Source organism: Dermochelys coriacea, chromosome 8, assembly GCF_009764565.3.
Source record: "Dermochelys coriacea isolate rDerCor1 chromosome 8, rDerCor1.pri.v4, whole genome shotgun sequence".
Taxonomy (NCBI): domain Eukaryota; kingdom Metazoa; phylum Chordata; order Testudines; family Dermochelyidae; genus Dermochelys; species Dermochelys coriacea.
The window spans coordinates 54214915-54231424 of NC_050075.1; the positions used below are offsets into that span (position 1 = coordinate 54214915).

Sequence of the window (16510 nt, forward strand, 5' to 3'; positions counted from 1 at the left end):
CACAATTAAGTTGACCAGCCAACTCATAATTTAGAGTATCCTCCTTGTGTTTCAGCCGTGCTATGCGCCCACATCAGCTCGAGTTTAATTTACGATAGTTACCGCTAGCTTCCAAGTGCTGAAACGATGTCCTGCCAGGAATGGCAAAGCCATACTTCAAAGTATTTAAAAAAAAAGTCAACTCTCCCCTCCTGGACACCCCCCCTCCCACCTCCCCATTCTATCCTCTGCTCTAGCCCATGCTGGAGTTCGACCTCCAACAGTACCTTCAGGAACCCTGCCTGCTCCAACTGGCCGAGTTATTGGAACGTCTTTTTTTAAAAAAAAATTTATATAGTTTGTTTTTACATTTAAATATAAAAAAATACTACTTCACTCTGTGTTAGACACAGGAGATCGAGTGGCTTCCAATGACAGAGCGAGGAGGAAATTTGCTACCAGCTCCCACATTTAGCTGTGACAGTAGAACTCAAGAAGATGCCCAAAAGCCTTATCAAAGCCAGAGAAAGGAAATTTCCCACCATATGTAAGTGTGCAAAGGGGTAAGAATCTATCATAGCTGCTTTATTCCTTTCTCCCCCAAATAACCCTAATCCAAGGACAATTGGTCTGTTATCATGGGAGTTACTCTCTTGGGCAAAACCCATTATAGCCTCTTGTCCATCCACCTTCCTTCAGCCTATCACCCTGTGTCCATGGAAGCCACTGGGTCCTGTCAGACATACAGATGAATTAGACAAAACAGTGGTTAAAATTCTTCTCTAAAGCACACTCCTCCTCTCAAGCATCAATAAAGGGACATCAACAAGAACTAAATGCTCCCTCCCCCCAACACAACACGAGTTACTGGGACACAAAGAAAGTGGTAACCTGTGCCCTCAGAATTACATCTAGAAGGGATGTTTGGGGGGTAAGCAGTGTCTGTCAGGGGCCAGTTCACTTAGTTCTTGTACTCAAAGGGCTCATCCCCGGTTTCGCCGAGAAGACACGTACGAATTAGTGCCTCTGTCACAGCATAAGGGTTGCAGTTGGCAGAGGGCCGGCGGTCCTCAAAGTAGCCTCTCTTTTCTTGGCCCACGTTTCTGGGGATACGGATACTGGCCCCACGGTTGGCCACGCCAGCAGAGAATTCATGGATGCTGGATGTCTCGTGGAAGCCTGTCAGGCGCCTGGCGTTGTCCAGCCCCCCTTTTGGGTCGTAAGCACGGATGTGGTACTGGTGCCGCTTGCTGAGCTTCTCAATGGCCTCTTCTATATGCCTGGAGACAGGTGGGAGGTTGTGAGCCTTTGGCAAGAACACTGGCTGTGCTGCTGTTCACTTGGCCATGGATGACATTAGCCAAGTGGGCAAGTTCCTGCCTTCTCCCACAACCCACCCAAAAAACCCCCCAAAAAACCACCCCACCCCCCCACAAAGCCCATGTTTCAGTCCCTTATCTGCAAGCATTTCCACTCAAGCCAGTACCAGCCATGGGCCCCTTCCTCTCATTGCTAGTGAGTTAGAGTGGATTCAGTTTCCTAAAGTATCACTTGGTTACATGGTTCAAATCTTACTTCCCTACAGCCAGTTCCCCTGCATGTGGAGTTGGGTTTTCCCTTCACCTATTCTGACCAGTGAGACTCAATTTTTTTTTTATTGGGGGGTGAGGAGGGGTGGGAGGATCCCAAAGGCAGGCAAGACTCTCACTGACTGAAGGTAACGAACCTGTGGGGGTGCCAGTTAGAACCAATAATTTGGCTGAGTTGCATTTCCATTAAAGATGCCTGGTACAGCTTTCTTTATCCTTGGGAAGACAGGTTGTGCTTTGACACGTTTTATTATTTCAGAAGCTTATGAGTTCTGCAGGTGTAGTGATAATCTGAATGCACCAACTGAAGTTAGGGGAGAGGAGTGGGCAGAGAAATGCCCAAATTGATCCTTAACAGAATTCCATTGTACTTGAAGAGTACAATCTGGTCCCTGAACAACAAAGTCCCAGACTCTTAAGTACAGTGGAATCTGTAAGCCAGTGGTCTAAAACTAGTCTAATCAGAATCTACTTTCAATATTTAGCCTTGTTTACAGTGAGGCAGAAATTCTCCCTCCTGTGGTCTAGCACCAGAAATGCCTATTAGAGACTGAATACAGGCCTTTTTACAGAGTTGAGTAATCCAGTGCTAGACAGTGGTAAGAATAGCTGCCCCTTGTTTATTAGCACTTCCACCATGGCTAGTGTTGGTGGAACTGTACCAGTGTTAGACCACTACTGGGGGGAATTTCCTCAAATCTTCAGTGCAGACAACCTGTGTGCAACAGCTACAGTGGGAAGGGAGTTCAGTACCTGTAAAAAAAAAAATCTATAATCTCTGGGGTATTCAAGCCAAAAATCTCTTGCATGGAGCAAGACATGTTGCTATTCCTCTGGCAAGCCAACTAGTGCCTCAAGTGGAGTCTCAGCTCTGTAGAAATCTTGCTGCTGTTGGTAAAGCCCACTTTTCCTAGATGAGCTTGCCAGATGGATGCAACTAGCCCAGCTGCAGAGAAACTTACTTGAGGCCTCCTTCCTCCCTCATGGACTTGGTGCTGAAGTTGGTGTGGCAACCGGCTCCATTCCAATTCCCAGAGATGGGTTTGGGATCAAAGGACACGATTACCCCAAAGTCTTCACACACCCGATGTAGAATGAAGCGTGCAATCCAGAGGTGATCCCCCATCTCAATCCCTTCACATGGGCCCACCTGGAATTCCCACTAGAGAGCAGAGGGAAAAAAAAAAAAAAAAAAAAAAAAAAAAACCACAGAAACCATTGGCTCAGTTTGGTGAAGAACCATTTGCTGCAAGATGCCATTCACCTCCTCTGCACCCTGCTGCACTCTCAATATTTGCAAAACACCAGGGTACATACTGACTGCAGCAGCAGGGTTTAGCATCATGAGCTTCTGCATTGCATCGCTGGCCGTTGCCAGCTGACTGCAATGGCCGGTGAAACCAAAAGAGTTACCTGTGCGGGCATCACTTCTGCATTTGTTCCTCCAATTTTAACACCAGCATAGAGACACGCTCGATAATGCGCTTCCACAATGTCTCTGCCATAGGCTTTGTCTGCTCCTACGCCGCAGTAATATGGACCTGCAGTGGCAGAGAACACAAGAAAGGTGAACGTAGTCTTCAGTGAACTCAATCACAAACTATTTGAAGAGCACAGAGTATAGTTAGGAAAGGATTGTCAGAAGGCACTTGTTGCAGGAAAGTCCATACCGCTTTTGTTTGGGGTTGCAGTAGAACAAAATACCATCAGAGTGCAACTCCATTCAGAGTCGGTGGGTTTTGAGCTCCTGCTTCTGAAAACCCTGCCCAACTGGTCATATTTAAATGAATTGTAGACTAATAGAACTAACATTGGATATGAATCTGGTCTATGTCATAAGATTACCATACAGTCTCTAAAAAGATTACTTTTGTCGTTTAGTTTTGGTCATAGTCAGCATAGTTTTTGGTGATCCAGTTTTAGCAACTCCTTGAATCTTTCGTCTCACTTTAAACATTTCCACTTAATCCCATTCATTAATGATCTTAACATTATGATTTGAGGTTAAGTACTCATGAGAGCTCTCATTCCTAATTCAGACATTAGCTCTTGGAAGCTTACCCTGTGGCCCAGGGAAGCCATTGGAAGGCCAGCCAAATGGATGTCCATCTGTCCCAAGAAGAGTGTATTCCTGCTCCATCCCAAACCAGGGGATCTGGTTAGACACCATATCCATAATCCGTTTACAGGTGTGCCTTAGATTTGTCTCTAGAATGAGAGAGAAGCACAAAGCTTATTAGCTCACCAATGTTCTAGCCACTGGGCATCCCACTGGTTTAAAAAAAAAAAAAAGTCTGGTGAGCTGCTCTGGTGGAACAGCCCAGATTCTTATCCCACTATGGAAGCTATGACTTGCCAGTGTATTCTGGACAAAGCCACTATCATACAGGCTGTCTGGGGGAAATCATTTCCCCACCCAGACCTCTAGGAAAGCCCAGAAATTCAGACCCAAAGAGACTGCTCTGTCCCCACCATCATTAGCCAATGTAAGATCTAAGTGGTAGGTAGGACCGCTGGACTTAAATAGCAGGTGCCCCTATTGGTTGTTGGTGCCATCTTATGGACTTCCTTGTAGTGTTTCAGAATGTTCTTAGTCTCCTGAATCATATGCTGGCAATCATGTGCACAGAAGCTACTTGTCCATGACCAGGCGTGCATCTCACAGGTCAGAGGTTTTTGTTCCCTCAGTTTCACATTATCCCCTCCAATCAGTGATACCACTCAATTCACTTTTCCCCACTCCCTTCCATGTTGCCCCATAAAATGATTTTCTAGTCCCCAATGCTGGGAGAGATGTGGAGTTCCTCTTGAAGAGTCCTTCAGTATTTCCAAGCACTGACCCATGTCATACTCCTCCATCTACATGTTGCCAGGGACAAGAGGAGCTAGACCAGAACAGATAAACATCTAAGGCTAGTTTCTCCATTGGTGTTGCTTACCGCATCTTGTTTTTCTTTATATCTAAGCTCTTCATGGCAGGATTATTTGTAGGTCTTTTAAAGTGTTAATGCCTTAATGGTGCTTGGTAAAGTCTTCCATTAACTACTTTTCTGACAGTTATCCTTCCACCCATCCTCCTCTACTCCAAGAGGCAGCAGACCTTCTCACCCCTCCCAGAACTATTGCAGCCACTCTTGGGGGGAGGCACTGCACCATACCTGCTGACTTGCGGTTGTATTTTAAGACCTCACAAAGAACCAGCTTGTTGGGGTCCTTGCGGAAAGGGTCCCGGAACATGGCAGCAGGGAGAAGGTACATGTCACTGTTTGAACCCTCAGACTGGAAGGTGCTTGAGCCGTCAAAGTTCCACTCGGGCAGATCTAGAGCAGGAGAAAAAAAAAATTCACCCCTTTATGTTAGCAGCTTTCCATAACCAAGAGGAGTTCACCAGCAGATTCAGCACAACCCTTGTGCAAAAAAAAATTGCTCGTTAAAGGACACTGGTACACACACTGTACTTTTTGCTGATTTGCTCCCACTGAAAGATGGGTAAGGAAATTGCTCTTTGCTACCCTGTGGAAAAACAAAAAGCTGGGACATCAGCAAAGTCCAGTTCAGCTAACTGCACTGCAGACGTCCTTGACGAACACTTCCTATCTTGTAGCCAACATGCTATGGTAAGATGAAGACCCAGATGGGTTTCCCTAGCCAAAACAAAGGAAGTCAGGGAGATGCTACAAGTCAAAAGGAATGAGAAAGGGAGTCCGGTGTCCTCAGTTGTCTCCAGAGTCCTGGACGGCCCTGAAACATGCTCCTCCACATTGATGCAACTGCAGAGAGCTGGTGCAGGGAATCTTGGGAGAATGCACAAGGGCTAGAGCTGCCTGAAGGGGGAACATCGATTGGATAGTCCAGTGTTTGTGGAGAGAGAACATCCCCTTCACACTACCTATGCCCCTCCAGTTGAGCATGGCTTAGGCCCCACCATTGAATACTGCTTTTGCAGGGTGACCACATTTGAAGCCGCTGTGAAGCAATTAATTCTGCCCCCATTGTTATCCCCTTCCATGTACTGTGGGTGCCAAACAAGCTGTGCCAGCCACTTCCTTGGTGGGCGGGGAGATAATTCTGATCACTCATGCACAATGCTTTGGTTTTATAACTGTCCTGGCAACAAGTGAAGAAATCCAAATGCTATTATGTCAGTCAGGGCTGTTTGTTCTGAGACGCACAAGCTCTTAATTATACTGGATAGATTATCTCCCCATCGCTTTCTTCCAGCCATCTCCCAGGGCCAAGAGAAGAGCTTTACAGGTAAAGAGCCAGCAGGCTGGTAATACCCTGCAGACAGACACCCTTTTTTAGCCCATGGGGACACGTCACTGATTCCCAGCTCTACTTACACCTCTGCCCCACAAGGAAAGGAGTGGTCTCCCGGATCTCCTTCCGCATCAGGAGATTATGAAGTGCATCTTGCTCAGCCTGTCCCCTTTCCCAAACACACACTGGGAGTGAGATGGGAGCTATGTACTCGATACAAAGAGCTCGAGGGGTGGAATGCACTGACTGTCTCTGGTCCAGATTTCCCCTATGTGGGAGAGACAACCCCAACTCAAAAAGGAGCTTTGCCTTCCAACTGCACAGCAATGTTTTGCAGCTCTGTGGTCAGATGATTGACTCCAAGCCAAGCCCTATATTGCTGCAAACCCACTGGGTGCAACTGCTTGTAGTCCCAGCATTTAATTTGTGTCAATCACACACCTGCCCTCTTACCTTCAATGCTCTTGGGCTCTTTGTCCAGTGTCCGGGTTTTACAGCGCAGGTGCTCCCCAGTCCCATCAATCCAGATGTACATAGCTTGCACCTTTTCACCCTGAGGCAGCTTCATGTACATCTGCTTTATAGCTTTGCTCAGGTGGGAACTCGCTGACGTGGCCATGGCTGCGGGGTACGTTACTGGGGTCCTGCCAGAAGGGGAGGGAAAAGCCAGCCATGAATATTTCTGTGCTCCAAGTGGGTTCTCGCACCCTTGTACAAGAAAATGACCAAGTGGGAGATCTTCACAGCTCAGCAACAGGAGAGAGATGTGTGTACTGAGTGTCCCCTAGACACTTATGCTAGAATATCCAAGACAGTGTCATAGCTGATGACACCAGTTGTGAATCTGAATACAGTAGATTACACTACAGGAAACAGACAGTGGATCAATACAGCAGTTCAACAACATGGTTTGAGACCGGCTACAATAATCATTTGGCTCCAAAGATTCCCTGTGGTCTCAAGATATACGAGATTTCATCTACTGAGGGGTTGGGTCCTGCCCTGGCAGCTGATGGAGTTGTTCTTTTCTCTCTCTAGTTCTATGAGCATTAAAAGATCAGCAGCCCCTCAGAAGGGCTCCTTGACTCCACCGTGAACTCTGCACTCACAAAATGCAGTTTCAGAACATACATTTTCCATCACTGCACAGAGGTTTTGCCCACTTTAGCTTAGACAGGGCCTTCTGCGGTCCTTCCCCATTCCCGTAAGGACCATTTGCCAGACAGGCCATTTCCAGACCATGTGATCTGAAGATATACAATACTGTTATCTAAGGAAGATGAGGGGCCCCTAACTACAGCCCAAGGAAAAATAAGTAACCTTTGAACAGCAGAGACTCAAGAGGCCCCTCAGCCATGGAGCATCTGGAGGCAGGGAGAGCTGTAGCAGATTCAGAGGATGCAAGCTGAGGTCACGGGGCTCTTTTACAGCCCCCTGGCTCTGCCTATTCAGGGCAAAAGCCCCTGACTGAGAAGTAGCTGCTTTGGCAGAAGACACTGTACTCCCTTGTCCCATATGGGGAATGCAGAAATGCCTCTGTCACACCAGCGGCTGTGCTGGGGAGTCACGGAGCCCTGCTGGCTGTTGCCAACCCTATCCCAGCTGGCCACCAAGTCAAGCCCTCTCTGGTACTCTCAGAAGCAGCCACCCCTCTGACTGGCACAGACAAGATTTTGTTCAGCCCCTTCCCTGCTTTTATTTATTTCTTGGCAATAAAAGCAGCACTGCTTTGACTCCAGCCTGGAAACAGCTGGGGTCTCAGAACCAGCCTGCCTCTCCCCTAGAGCTGGCCAGAAGGCAGACCACCCCCCCAAGATACAAACCTCTCTGGACTCTCCTTCCCCCTTGCTGTCACTTCATTTACTGCCCATTTGATTGCATGCCTCTACCGTGGCAGTCCAGGTTTGGCCCTGTAAAAGCTTCCAACTGAAGGACCCACTGCTGCCCCCCACGGCTTCTCTTTATGGTCAGCGAGAAATTCGATCTATGGCTTTTTCTCTCTTCACGCAAATCCCTCCTCCCCGGCTCTCCTTCTTTCCGAGCCTGCTCTCCCGGTTGGTTGGTTTGTTTTTAAGGGAACTGCTAAGGAGCCTTGTGCAGAGCAACTGCGAGGAGATCTTCGGTCCCAGGAAGCTCGGAGCAAAGATCAAGAGCGACCTAGTTTCCCCCTCCCCTTTACACGGCTAAATCGGAGCTGCCCCCTGGAGTGGCTGCTTCCGGGACCTAAAGCAGCTAAACAGAGCAGCCTGGAAAGGGGAGCTATGGCGGTGTACCTGCCCCAGACACCATCAGGGATACAGGTACCCCACGCCCAGCCGTGCCTTTGCCGTCAGGGCAGGAATCTCCCTGCTCGAGGGATCGGAGCCTGACTGGAAGCAAGACAACGAAATAGGGACAGACACCGAGAGGCATTTCAGAAAAAAAAAAAAAAAAGCCCCAAGATCCAGCCTTTTAATACAGCATTGCAGACCCGAGCCCCGTGTGGGACCAGCCCTGCGGGATTTCTCTGCCGCGGTGCGAGCGGCCGGCCAGACGCAGGGTGCATGGGTTTAAGCGGAGCGGGGCCAGCCTCTGAGGGAAAGCAGCAAACCCCCCCCCCCCCCACGCCACATTAAGCAAAGCGTCCTCCTAGCCCCCCCTCCCGTGCCTGTGAACAGCACCAAAGCAGCCTGGAGCCCCCCCCACCGCGGGGCGACAGCGCATCCCCGCAAAACCACCCTGACCCAATCCATGGGGGAGCGCGGGCCGAGATCTCCCATCACCCCGCCTTGCCTTGCCTTGCCTTGCCCGCCGAGCAGGGGCAGGCGATGCGGAGGAGCGGCTGGGCGAGCGGCTGGCTGGCTGCTCACTTCCCCCGAGGCGCTCCCATGCTTGGCTCTGGAGGCGCCAGCTCCCCGCCGGCCCATTTATCGGCTGCCGGTGCCGGCCCCCGGGCTGTCCGATTGGCTTCCTGGAGACGCGAGCACGACACGATCAGCTGAGGGGCGGCCCGTGGATCCCAGCCATTGGGCCAGCGAGGACAGGGCGACGGGGGCGGGAGGGAGGGAGGGAGGCGGGCCGGGCCGGGCCGGGCCGGGAGGAAAACCAGAGCGAGCTCCTGCCGGGCCGGGGCCCCCGCCTTGTCCAGCGGGGAGAGGAAAACGAGCTCAGGGCGCAGAATGAGCCGCCCGCTCCCGCAGCCGCCCACTGGCCCCTCTGCCCGAGCCCGCTCCCCTGGCAGCGCCTGCGGGAGCCCCGTGGGCCGGTGCTCGCTGTGCCCCGTTTCAGAACGAAGGAGGCACCCCGGGGACAGCGGCCCGGGGCCTCTGCCGGCGCTGCCGCCCAAGGAGGGGGCGGCTCGGGATGCGCATTGTAATTGTGCTAACAATAAAACTCTGTTTAGGGTGAAGTTCCTCCCCCCCCCCGGCCCCCCCCGGCCCTTCTCCCGCTGGATTCCCAGCGTTGCAAATCTCCGGCTGCCTGTTGACACACCCTGTGCCGCTCTTTTCTGGCAAGCAAGTGCCCTCCCCAGTCACTTGGTGCCCCCGGGGAGGCAAAGGCCAAGCCGGGTTTAGAAAGCAGGGGGAGGGGGTTATTTTTTCCCCTCTGACGGTTCTTGGAAAGTGCGGACGGGATCAATTCTCCCGGCTTTCCAAAGCCTTTACGTTAACAGCTGCCCTTTCTTTATATAACTGCATGCACAAAAACAAGCCCTGCTCGCTAAACAGGGCAGAGGGGGGAAAGCTGCCTAACTAGGGCACCCATAGGGTTACTGGGCAGGGGTGGGGGGTGCCAGCTGAGTACCCAGCTTTCCCCCCGGCTATACAAAAACAACGGAGCTTTGAGCACATTTATTTTAATTTCATGTCCTGGCTAGGCAGGGAGGAGGGGAAATGGAGTCAGCAGCGACCAGGAATTCAGGGAGGCTGACATCCTAGGACTCGAGATGGCAGGGAAGCACCCAGCAGTCGGTATGGCCTGCTAGAAGGGCTGGCCAGTATTTTTCCATCCTGGGAATGGTCTCTTCTCCCACTTCTGCTCCGCCCTCCTCACTTTGCAGCACATTCATAAGAATCAGGATTCAGAGGCCACTGCAGTGCACCATTTGCATTCAATTTGCCTATCCTCCCCCCATCAGGAGAGGCACTGGGGCTGCTCCCTGGATTGCCTTAGAATAATCTCAGAATGTGGGGGGAGAAGTGAATGAATTTCTCAGCCCCTTAGAAATCCAAACCCTGCAAATACAAAGGCTCAGAGACCTGAACTTCACCAAGATTCTCACCTCCACCCGTCCCCAGAAATGAGCTTTCCAGCACAAACACTGCTCTCACTTCTCTCAGCTCCTACCTATTTCAAAGAGGAAATCTGATTGCAACTGCTCCCAGCTCTCTGGGTATCCAGGGGGCACTCTCAACAAGGTGGTGGCAGGTAGGATGGCACTGCACATCCCTAGTGTGTGTTGTGGTCAGAGGGGACTGAATCCTTAGTGGGTACGAAGTGAGATAGTATCACTGAAGTTTATGGAGCTGCGTCAATTCATGGGTAATGTGTCCCCCTTAACAGTCCAAATTCCTCCTCGGAAAAGGGACGGCAGCATTTACACAGGGAGCCAATTATTTTGCATGTCAGCTCACACGGAGGACAATACAAGCATGTCACTTTCCCAGGGTTAGTCCCAAGGCTGATGTCTATATACCCTCCCCATCAGCTGAGTAAGAAATAGGTACACATCATGTTTCTTTAGCATTTTGGAGGAAGAGTCAAGGGGCATGCCCCCAGACCTGACCTCCTTTCCTGTCCCCCAACATGCAATTTCCTGCAGCCTAGAAAGCCCAGGTTTAAATGTAGATACAAAAGCAAAGGGATGCATTAAATCCAGCATTCCTGTAACCAACTGGCTTGATAACAGGATTTGAACCCAGGTCTTTCAGCACTAGCCTGTACTGCTTAGCTATAGCACTACAATAGCCCGCTGCAGCCAATCAAAGCTCTTAGGCAGTGCAGTCATTACAGAAGAAAGATCCCACTCCCCTTCTATTATGGGTTAAGCAGGTACTAATTAATACCTGCCACCAGACATATGAGAGAGGTAATGAGGCTATGACTACATTGCCTCAATTCTCTTTTGGTTTTTTGTTTCCTCCTCCTTTCTAACAGGTCCATTTCGCTCCTCATCCTACGCATGCATTGTTGCTCTTCACATCCACTTTTCAGAAGTTGATGCTGAGTGACCTCTTTTATTCCTGACCCAAACTATGGACAGATAAACTGGCACGTTATACTGGACTAGAGGCCAGGTCAGATTCGGTCATTTGAAAAAAACAGACTAAGTATCTGTTGTTGGGTAGAAACCTGGTCAGTCCACGCCTAAGCCAGCATTCCTGCTGCATAACTGGACTCTGGAGACTGCAGCAGAAAGATCAACCCAGCAAATTTTGTAATTAGAGGTACATTGGACCTGGGTTATATTCAAGTCTGTTTTTCACAGGTCTGCAGTGAAGGTGATTCAGAAAAATACTAGCTTGGATGGCTAAAGCTTCTCTGAAATAGACAAGTAGTAAGTTGGAAATGAGTTCAGTTTATTGATGCAAATAACCCTCCCCCCCACACACACACTTCAATCTATTTTAAATCTCATTGTTTTCTAGATTTCAGTTCAAGAGTCCTGGTGTTTGATTAGAGTGATCAGAAGATTCCAGGGTCTTAAAAACGTCTTCATGCATCACCTGGTATTTGTTAGTTGATTTCTTCCCCTTGGGGAAATTCCAGAAGAGATTTCCCCCCATTTCTGTTTCCAAGACTCTGTTATTCAACGCCTGTTATTTCACATTGGAACAGAGACATTTTCAGTGCACATAGCCCTGTGCTATGCTGTATTTTGCACATTCTGTTCTGTTCAGTATTCATTACACTTCCCAGGCACTCTTCTCTTATTCAGGAATTGTTTACAAGGAATAGAGAGAAAGGCCTAGCCTGGCAGGTGTAAGGACAGTGCCTCTAGTGAGACCTCAGGGGGAATTACACATTTCCTTAGCCAGCTCCATTTCACTTGTTTACATGCTTGCTTTCCCCTCCTCAGTTACAGTTTATTTTTGTGGGTGCACAGATCACTCATTCCTCATTCCCTCTTGTGTGCTCTACTGACCCTCATTCTAGTCAGTGTTTAATTTTAGAGAGAAAGCCTGTCCAAGAACTGAGAAGACGAGGACAACTGCCATGCCCCACTTTGAAGGGGTATATATCAGCATAGCTCCCCATGTTATGTTTATGTAATGCCTTTGAAAGACAATGTAGCATTTAGGGGGTGGGAATAAAATGCACATTTTTATTCTTTCTTCCTACCCATTTGTAATCTTTGGGGGAATGTTTGTCTTTATCTCCAGCCTCTATCCCCTCACCCTTACCCAAGCTGTTACTTTGGGCATCTTAAAATATTTTCAGAACAGAGGCTCTGCCATGGCAGGGATGAGACTGGAAAGGACTGGTAATGGCTGGTACAGGGAGACTTTCATCTCTAGGACAGCAATTCCAGTACTGACAATCCCAAGCGTTCAAAAAATTACAAGTCAGGCCGCAAAACATCATGAGATTGGCCTAAAAATCAGAAGAGTTTAAAGATAATAAGTGTTGGGTTCTTTGTGTGTGTCTTCCTGTGTTGGAGACTTCACTGTTCATGTTTCCAGGCTTTTCTCTGCAGCCAAGTTAGAAACTTATTGTTTTTACAATGAAAACTAAGTTTCGTAGGTAATAACATGACTCCAGAAGTTGGGGGCTTTATGAAAAAAACCTCAAAATCACAAGCTCCACAATGAAATCACGAGAGTTGGCAACACAGCAATGAATTCAAATCTAGCCCAGAGTGGCAAGTGTACAAAGGTAGGCCCTGATGCTAAAGCTGAATCCATCAGCACCTGGGCCAAGCCCCATTGACTATAGCAGGACCCTGGGCAGGATTAATGAAGTCTGCATGAAGTATTGGGGCCTTTGTTACCGTCTGATGCTGGTTTGGTGCCCTATGAAATGGTGTACTTCCCCCCCAGATTTTTTAATACACAAATGTATTATCTAATCAAGCCATATCTCAGAAGTCATCCCCTCCTTCAGCACCACTCAGCAGCCTGCTTGGTAGTTTTAGCTGAGAAGTCAAGGATCAAAAGAGCATGAAAAGAAAATTATTTTCTTTACTAGTGGCCATGGTTAAGGCTCATTGGCAGGGCAGCTTACACGGCTACTCCTCATGCTGTAACTATTCACTGGTTAAATAGAGAACTTCAGGCTCCCAGACTATTTAGACTGTAAACTCTGTAGGGCAGGGCAGGGCTTGTCCATTTATTCTCTTTGTACAGCACCTAGCACAATGGGGCCCCAATCCTGGCTAGAGCCTCTAGGCACTAATATAATACAAAGAAATAAGGACAATCTCTGGTATCTTTCACCAGCCCTAAGGTCACTTTTAATAAAAAGATATATTTTTAAATGGAGATACTGCACTAGGGGAAAAAATGGCCCACCTAGCTCAGTGTCATGTCTCAGCCTGTGACCAATCCCAGATGCTTCAGAAGAAGGCAGAACACATCCATAATGCACCTACCTGTTCAATACCATAGTGGAGGGAGGTGAGAACTTTCTTCCTGACCCAGCTGATTACATTAGGTTACATCCTGAAGCATGAAGATTGATAGTTCTTATAATTTGCAATCCTCACCAATGTAACTGCAGATGCAATTCTTAATACACAAAAAACTTAGCCAGGGAGCATTTGGGGCTGCTGTAGATATAACACAAACATACCCTCTACCTACAGGCACACACTCCTTACCAGTTCCACAACTACCATGCATCTTAGACCATACACTGACTGCAACCTTACCTCTGCTCCCCTTTCACTCTTCTGCACACACCCCTTTACCACATTATCCCACCACCACTGTGGATGTTTGGTGATGTAGTCTGGAATTGGGAGAGGGTAGTTTAGTACAGCATTGTGTGCAGAAGAGAGGTTAAATGGGGTGATGGAAAGCCGGCATCCCTAGAAGGGCAGAGCTAAGACCACAGGGACAGGGGACTTGTAAAATCAAGCCCAATATAATGGTGGCAGATGGATTTTGGAAAATTAACTAATAAAATAATGTGAGGAAGCAGCACCCATTTGTCTCTTGACCAGCCTTTAGATTATTCAGCTAGTCACGCTGTAAATCCCATACCATCAGGGACATGGCTGCCCTGTGCATTTGATTAAGTAATCCAGGGAGGTGGAAGGTCACTGGTTGCTCTCAGTGGCTTAAACAGGTGCAGCAGGCACTGACCTTGCATATCTTGCAGCAGATTTTTATCCCTTTGATTTCCGTATCAGGCTGATGACATTCCCAGAAGCAGGTTTTTGATTCCTATGCACCCAATTTACTTTATAATGAATAAATATTGAAAGAGAGGTGCCGGGCTTGCTTTGAAGAAGCTGCCAGGTCAAGGGTACACGATTGCTGGTTTTGAAGTGGTTTTCAAAAGCAGCAAAGGCTAGCAGTTATCTCTGGGTTGCACTGCAAGGCAGGTTCTTGGGGGGTTGGTTTTTTTAAATCCCCCACCTGGCACTGAAAGGCTTAATCAGCGGTTCTCAAACTTCATTGCACCACCACCCCCTTCTGACAACAAATCCTACATGACCCAGCCCAGGATGGGGCTTGGGCCAGAGCCCAAGCCCAAGCCCTGCCGCTCCACCGCCCCGGGTGGGGGCAGAGCCCGAGTCCTGCCACACTAGGCTGAAGCCCTTGGGCTTTGGCTTCAGCGAGTTTAACGAGTTGGCATTAAAATGGGGTTGTGACCCACAGTTTGAGAACTGTTGGCTTAGCTGCTATGTTGTGAATGATGCATTTAGGGGAACTGGTGATCTCAGAGCAGAGAGGAGAATGTGGGGCCAGATGGGGCCAAGAAAAACGTCATCCCTTCACTCTTATCTCTTCATCTTGACAGCCTAGTTGCAATTCCCTTTGCTGGTGCATCAGCCTGTGAAATTGGTTTTCTGCCCACTCACTTAGGTTCCCCAAAGTTCAATGGGGCAAACAGGAGGGATCACAGCTACTCTATCTTGCCCCAGTTCTGTAAGCCAGCAAAGCCTCAGCACAAAGTCTTTTCTTCCAGGTTGGCACCTCTTCCCAGGCCTCAGAGTTTGAAACTCCCTTCTCTACGCTTTGCAAAAAATGGGAATTACAACATAAACCTCCTACACTCCTGAAGCACTTCTGCCTATGGGAGACCTAGCTCAGACTGGCCTGAATGCAGGCCTTTTAAAGAGGCAGATCATCAGCAGTGAGCTAGAGTCACTGCTAACAAGAAGCACATGGTTCTTGGGAAGGTGGGGCATGGGCATGGCAGGAAGATAAAGATCTAGCTCTGAGGGTTGAGGACTAGACTTTGATTTCTTTGGTACATCCGCAAGTGCAAAACATTCCATGTTAGTGTAGCATTAAGGCTGAGAAACTAAACAGTTTGTAAATGCTGAAGGGTTTGCCTAGCAGCGTTAACTTGGTCACACTGCGTATGTTGTATTTCTTCCATTACTGTTCATGTTGCTAAATGTATTCCTCATTGCAGTAGAACCTCACTAATAGTGGCTGTAAGACTAACGCACCTTGTAGATTGGCAAGTAACCCAAAAGCTGGCCTGAATGGATCCAACTGTAGCATCAGGACCTTGAGTTGTAGATTAACAAAGAGAGAATTAGCAGCATTCTGTTGTGTCTATCTATAATATGACTGAATTAGGCCCGCATACTGCAAACACTAAGGCCCTGATCCTGCAAGCACTTAAACACATGCTTAACATTAGGCTTATGAATAGTCCCTTTATAGTCAATGGAACTACCCATGTACATAAAGTTGCAGACATAAGCCAGTCTTTGCAGGATCAGAGCCTTAAGCACATGTGTAATGTAATCCACATAAGTAGCCTCTTATTTGACAGGGTATATGATGTAGTGGCTAACACATTAGCATGCTTAGACTGAGACTCAAGAGACCTGTGTTCTAGTCCCACACAAAAATACCTCCATTAAGATGGAAGTTTCTATCAGTAACTTAAGAGTAAGACAGGTTTCAGAGTAGCAGTCGTGTTAGTCTATATCCGCAAAAAGAAAAAGGAGGACTTGTGGCACCTTAGAGGCTAACAAATTTATTTGAGCATAAGCTTTCATGAGCTACAGCTCACTTCATCAGATGCATGCAGCGGAAAATACAGTGGGGAGATTTTATATTCACAGAGAACATGAAACAATGGGTGTTACCATACACACTGTAACGAGAGTGATCAGGTAAGGTGAGCTATTACCAGCAGGAGAGAAAAACAATAAAAAAACCTTTTGTAGTGATAATTAAGGTGGGCTATTTCCAGCAGTTGACAAGAACGTGTGAGGAACCGTAGGGGGGAAATAAACATGGGGAAATAGTTTTACTTTGTGTAATGACCCATCCACTCCTAGTCTTTATTCAAGCCTAATGTAATGGTGTCCAGTTTGCAAATTAATTCCAATTCAGCAGTCTCACGTTGGAGTCTGGTTTTGAAGTTTTTTTTGTTGAAGAATTGCCACTTTTAGGTCTGTAGGTGACCAGGGAGATTGAAGTGTTCTCCGACTGGTTTTTGAATGTGATAATTCTTGATGTCTGATTTGTGTCCATTTATTCTTTTACATAGAAACTGTCCAGTTTGGCCAA

General features: G+C 48.1%; 1 protein-coding gene across 3 annotated transcripts; it reads right to left on the minus strand.

Moving 5' to 3' along the window:
• Positions 1 to 320: 320 nt before the first annotated feature.
• GLUL (glutamate-ammonia ligase) lies at positions 321 to 8838 on the minus strand. Of its 3 annotated transcripts, none has more exons than XM_038414157.2 (7): positions 8601 to 8838; positions 6282 to 6472; positions 4727 to 4888; positions 3630 to 3776; positions 2982 to 3109; positions 2531 to 2730; positions 321 to 1259 (listed from the first exon to the last, which is right to left on the minus strand). In XM_038414157.2, exons 1-7 carry the CDS (start codon positions 8732 to 8734, stop codon positions 941 to 943), a joined length of 1281 nt encoding a protein of 426 aa, XP_038270085.1. In that variant the 5' UTR covers positions 8735 to 8838; the 3' UTR covers positions 321 to 940. The 3 variants fall into 3 exon arrangements, with proteins under 3 accessions (XP_038270085.1, XP_038270087.1, XP_038270086.1); XM_038414159.2 differs by having other exon boundaries at positions 8611 to 8767; XM_038414158.2 differs by having other exon boundaries at positions 8606 to 8728.
• Between the last annotated feature and the right edge of the window lie 7672 nt (positions 8839 to 16510).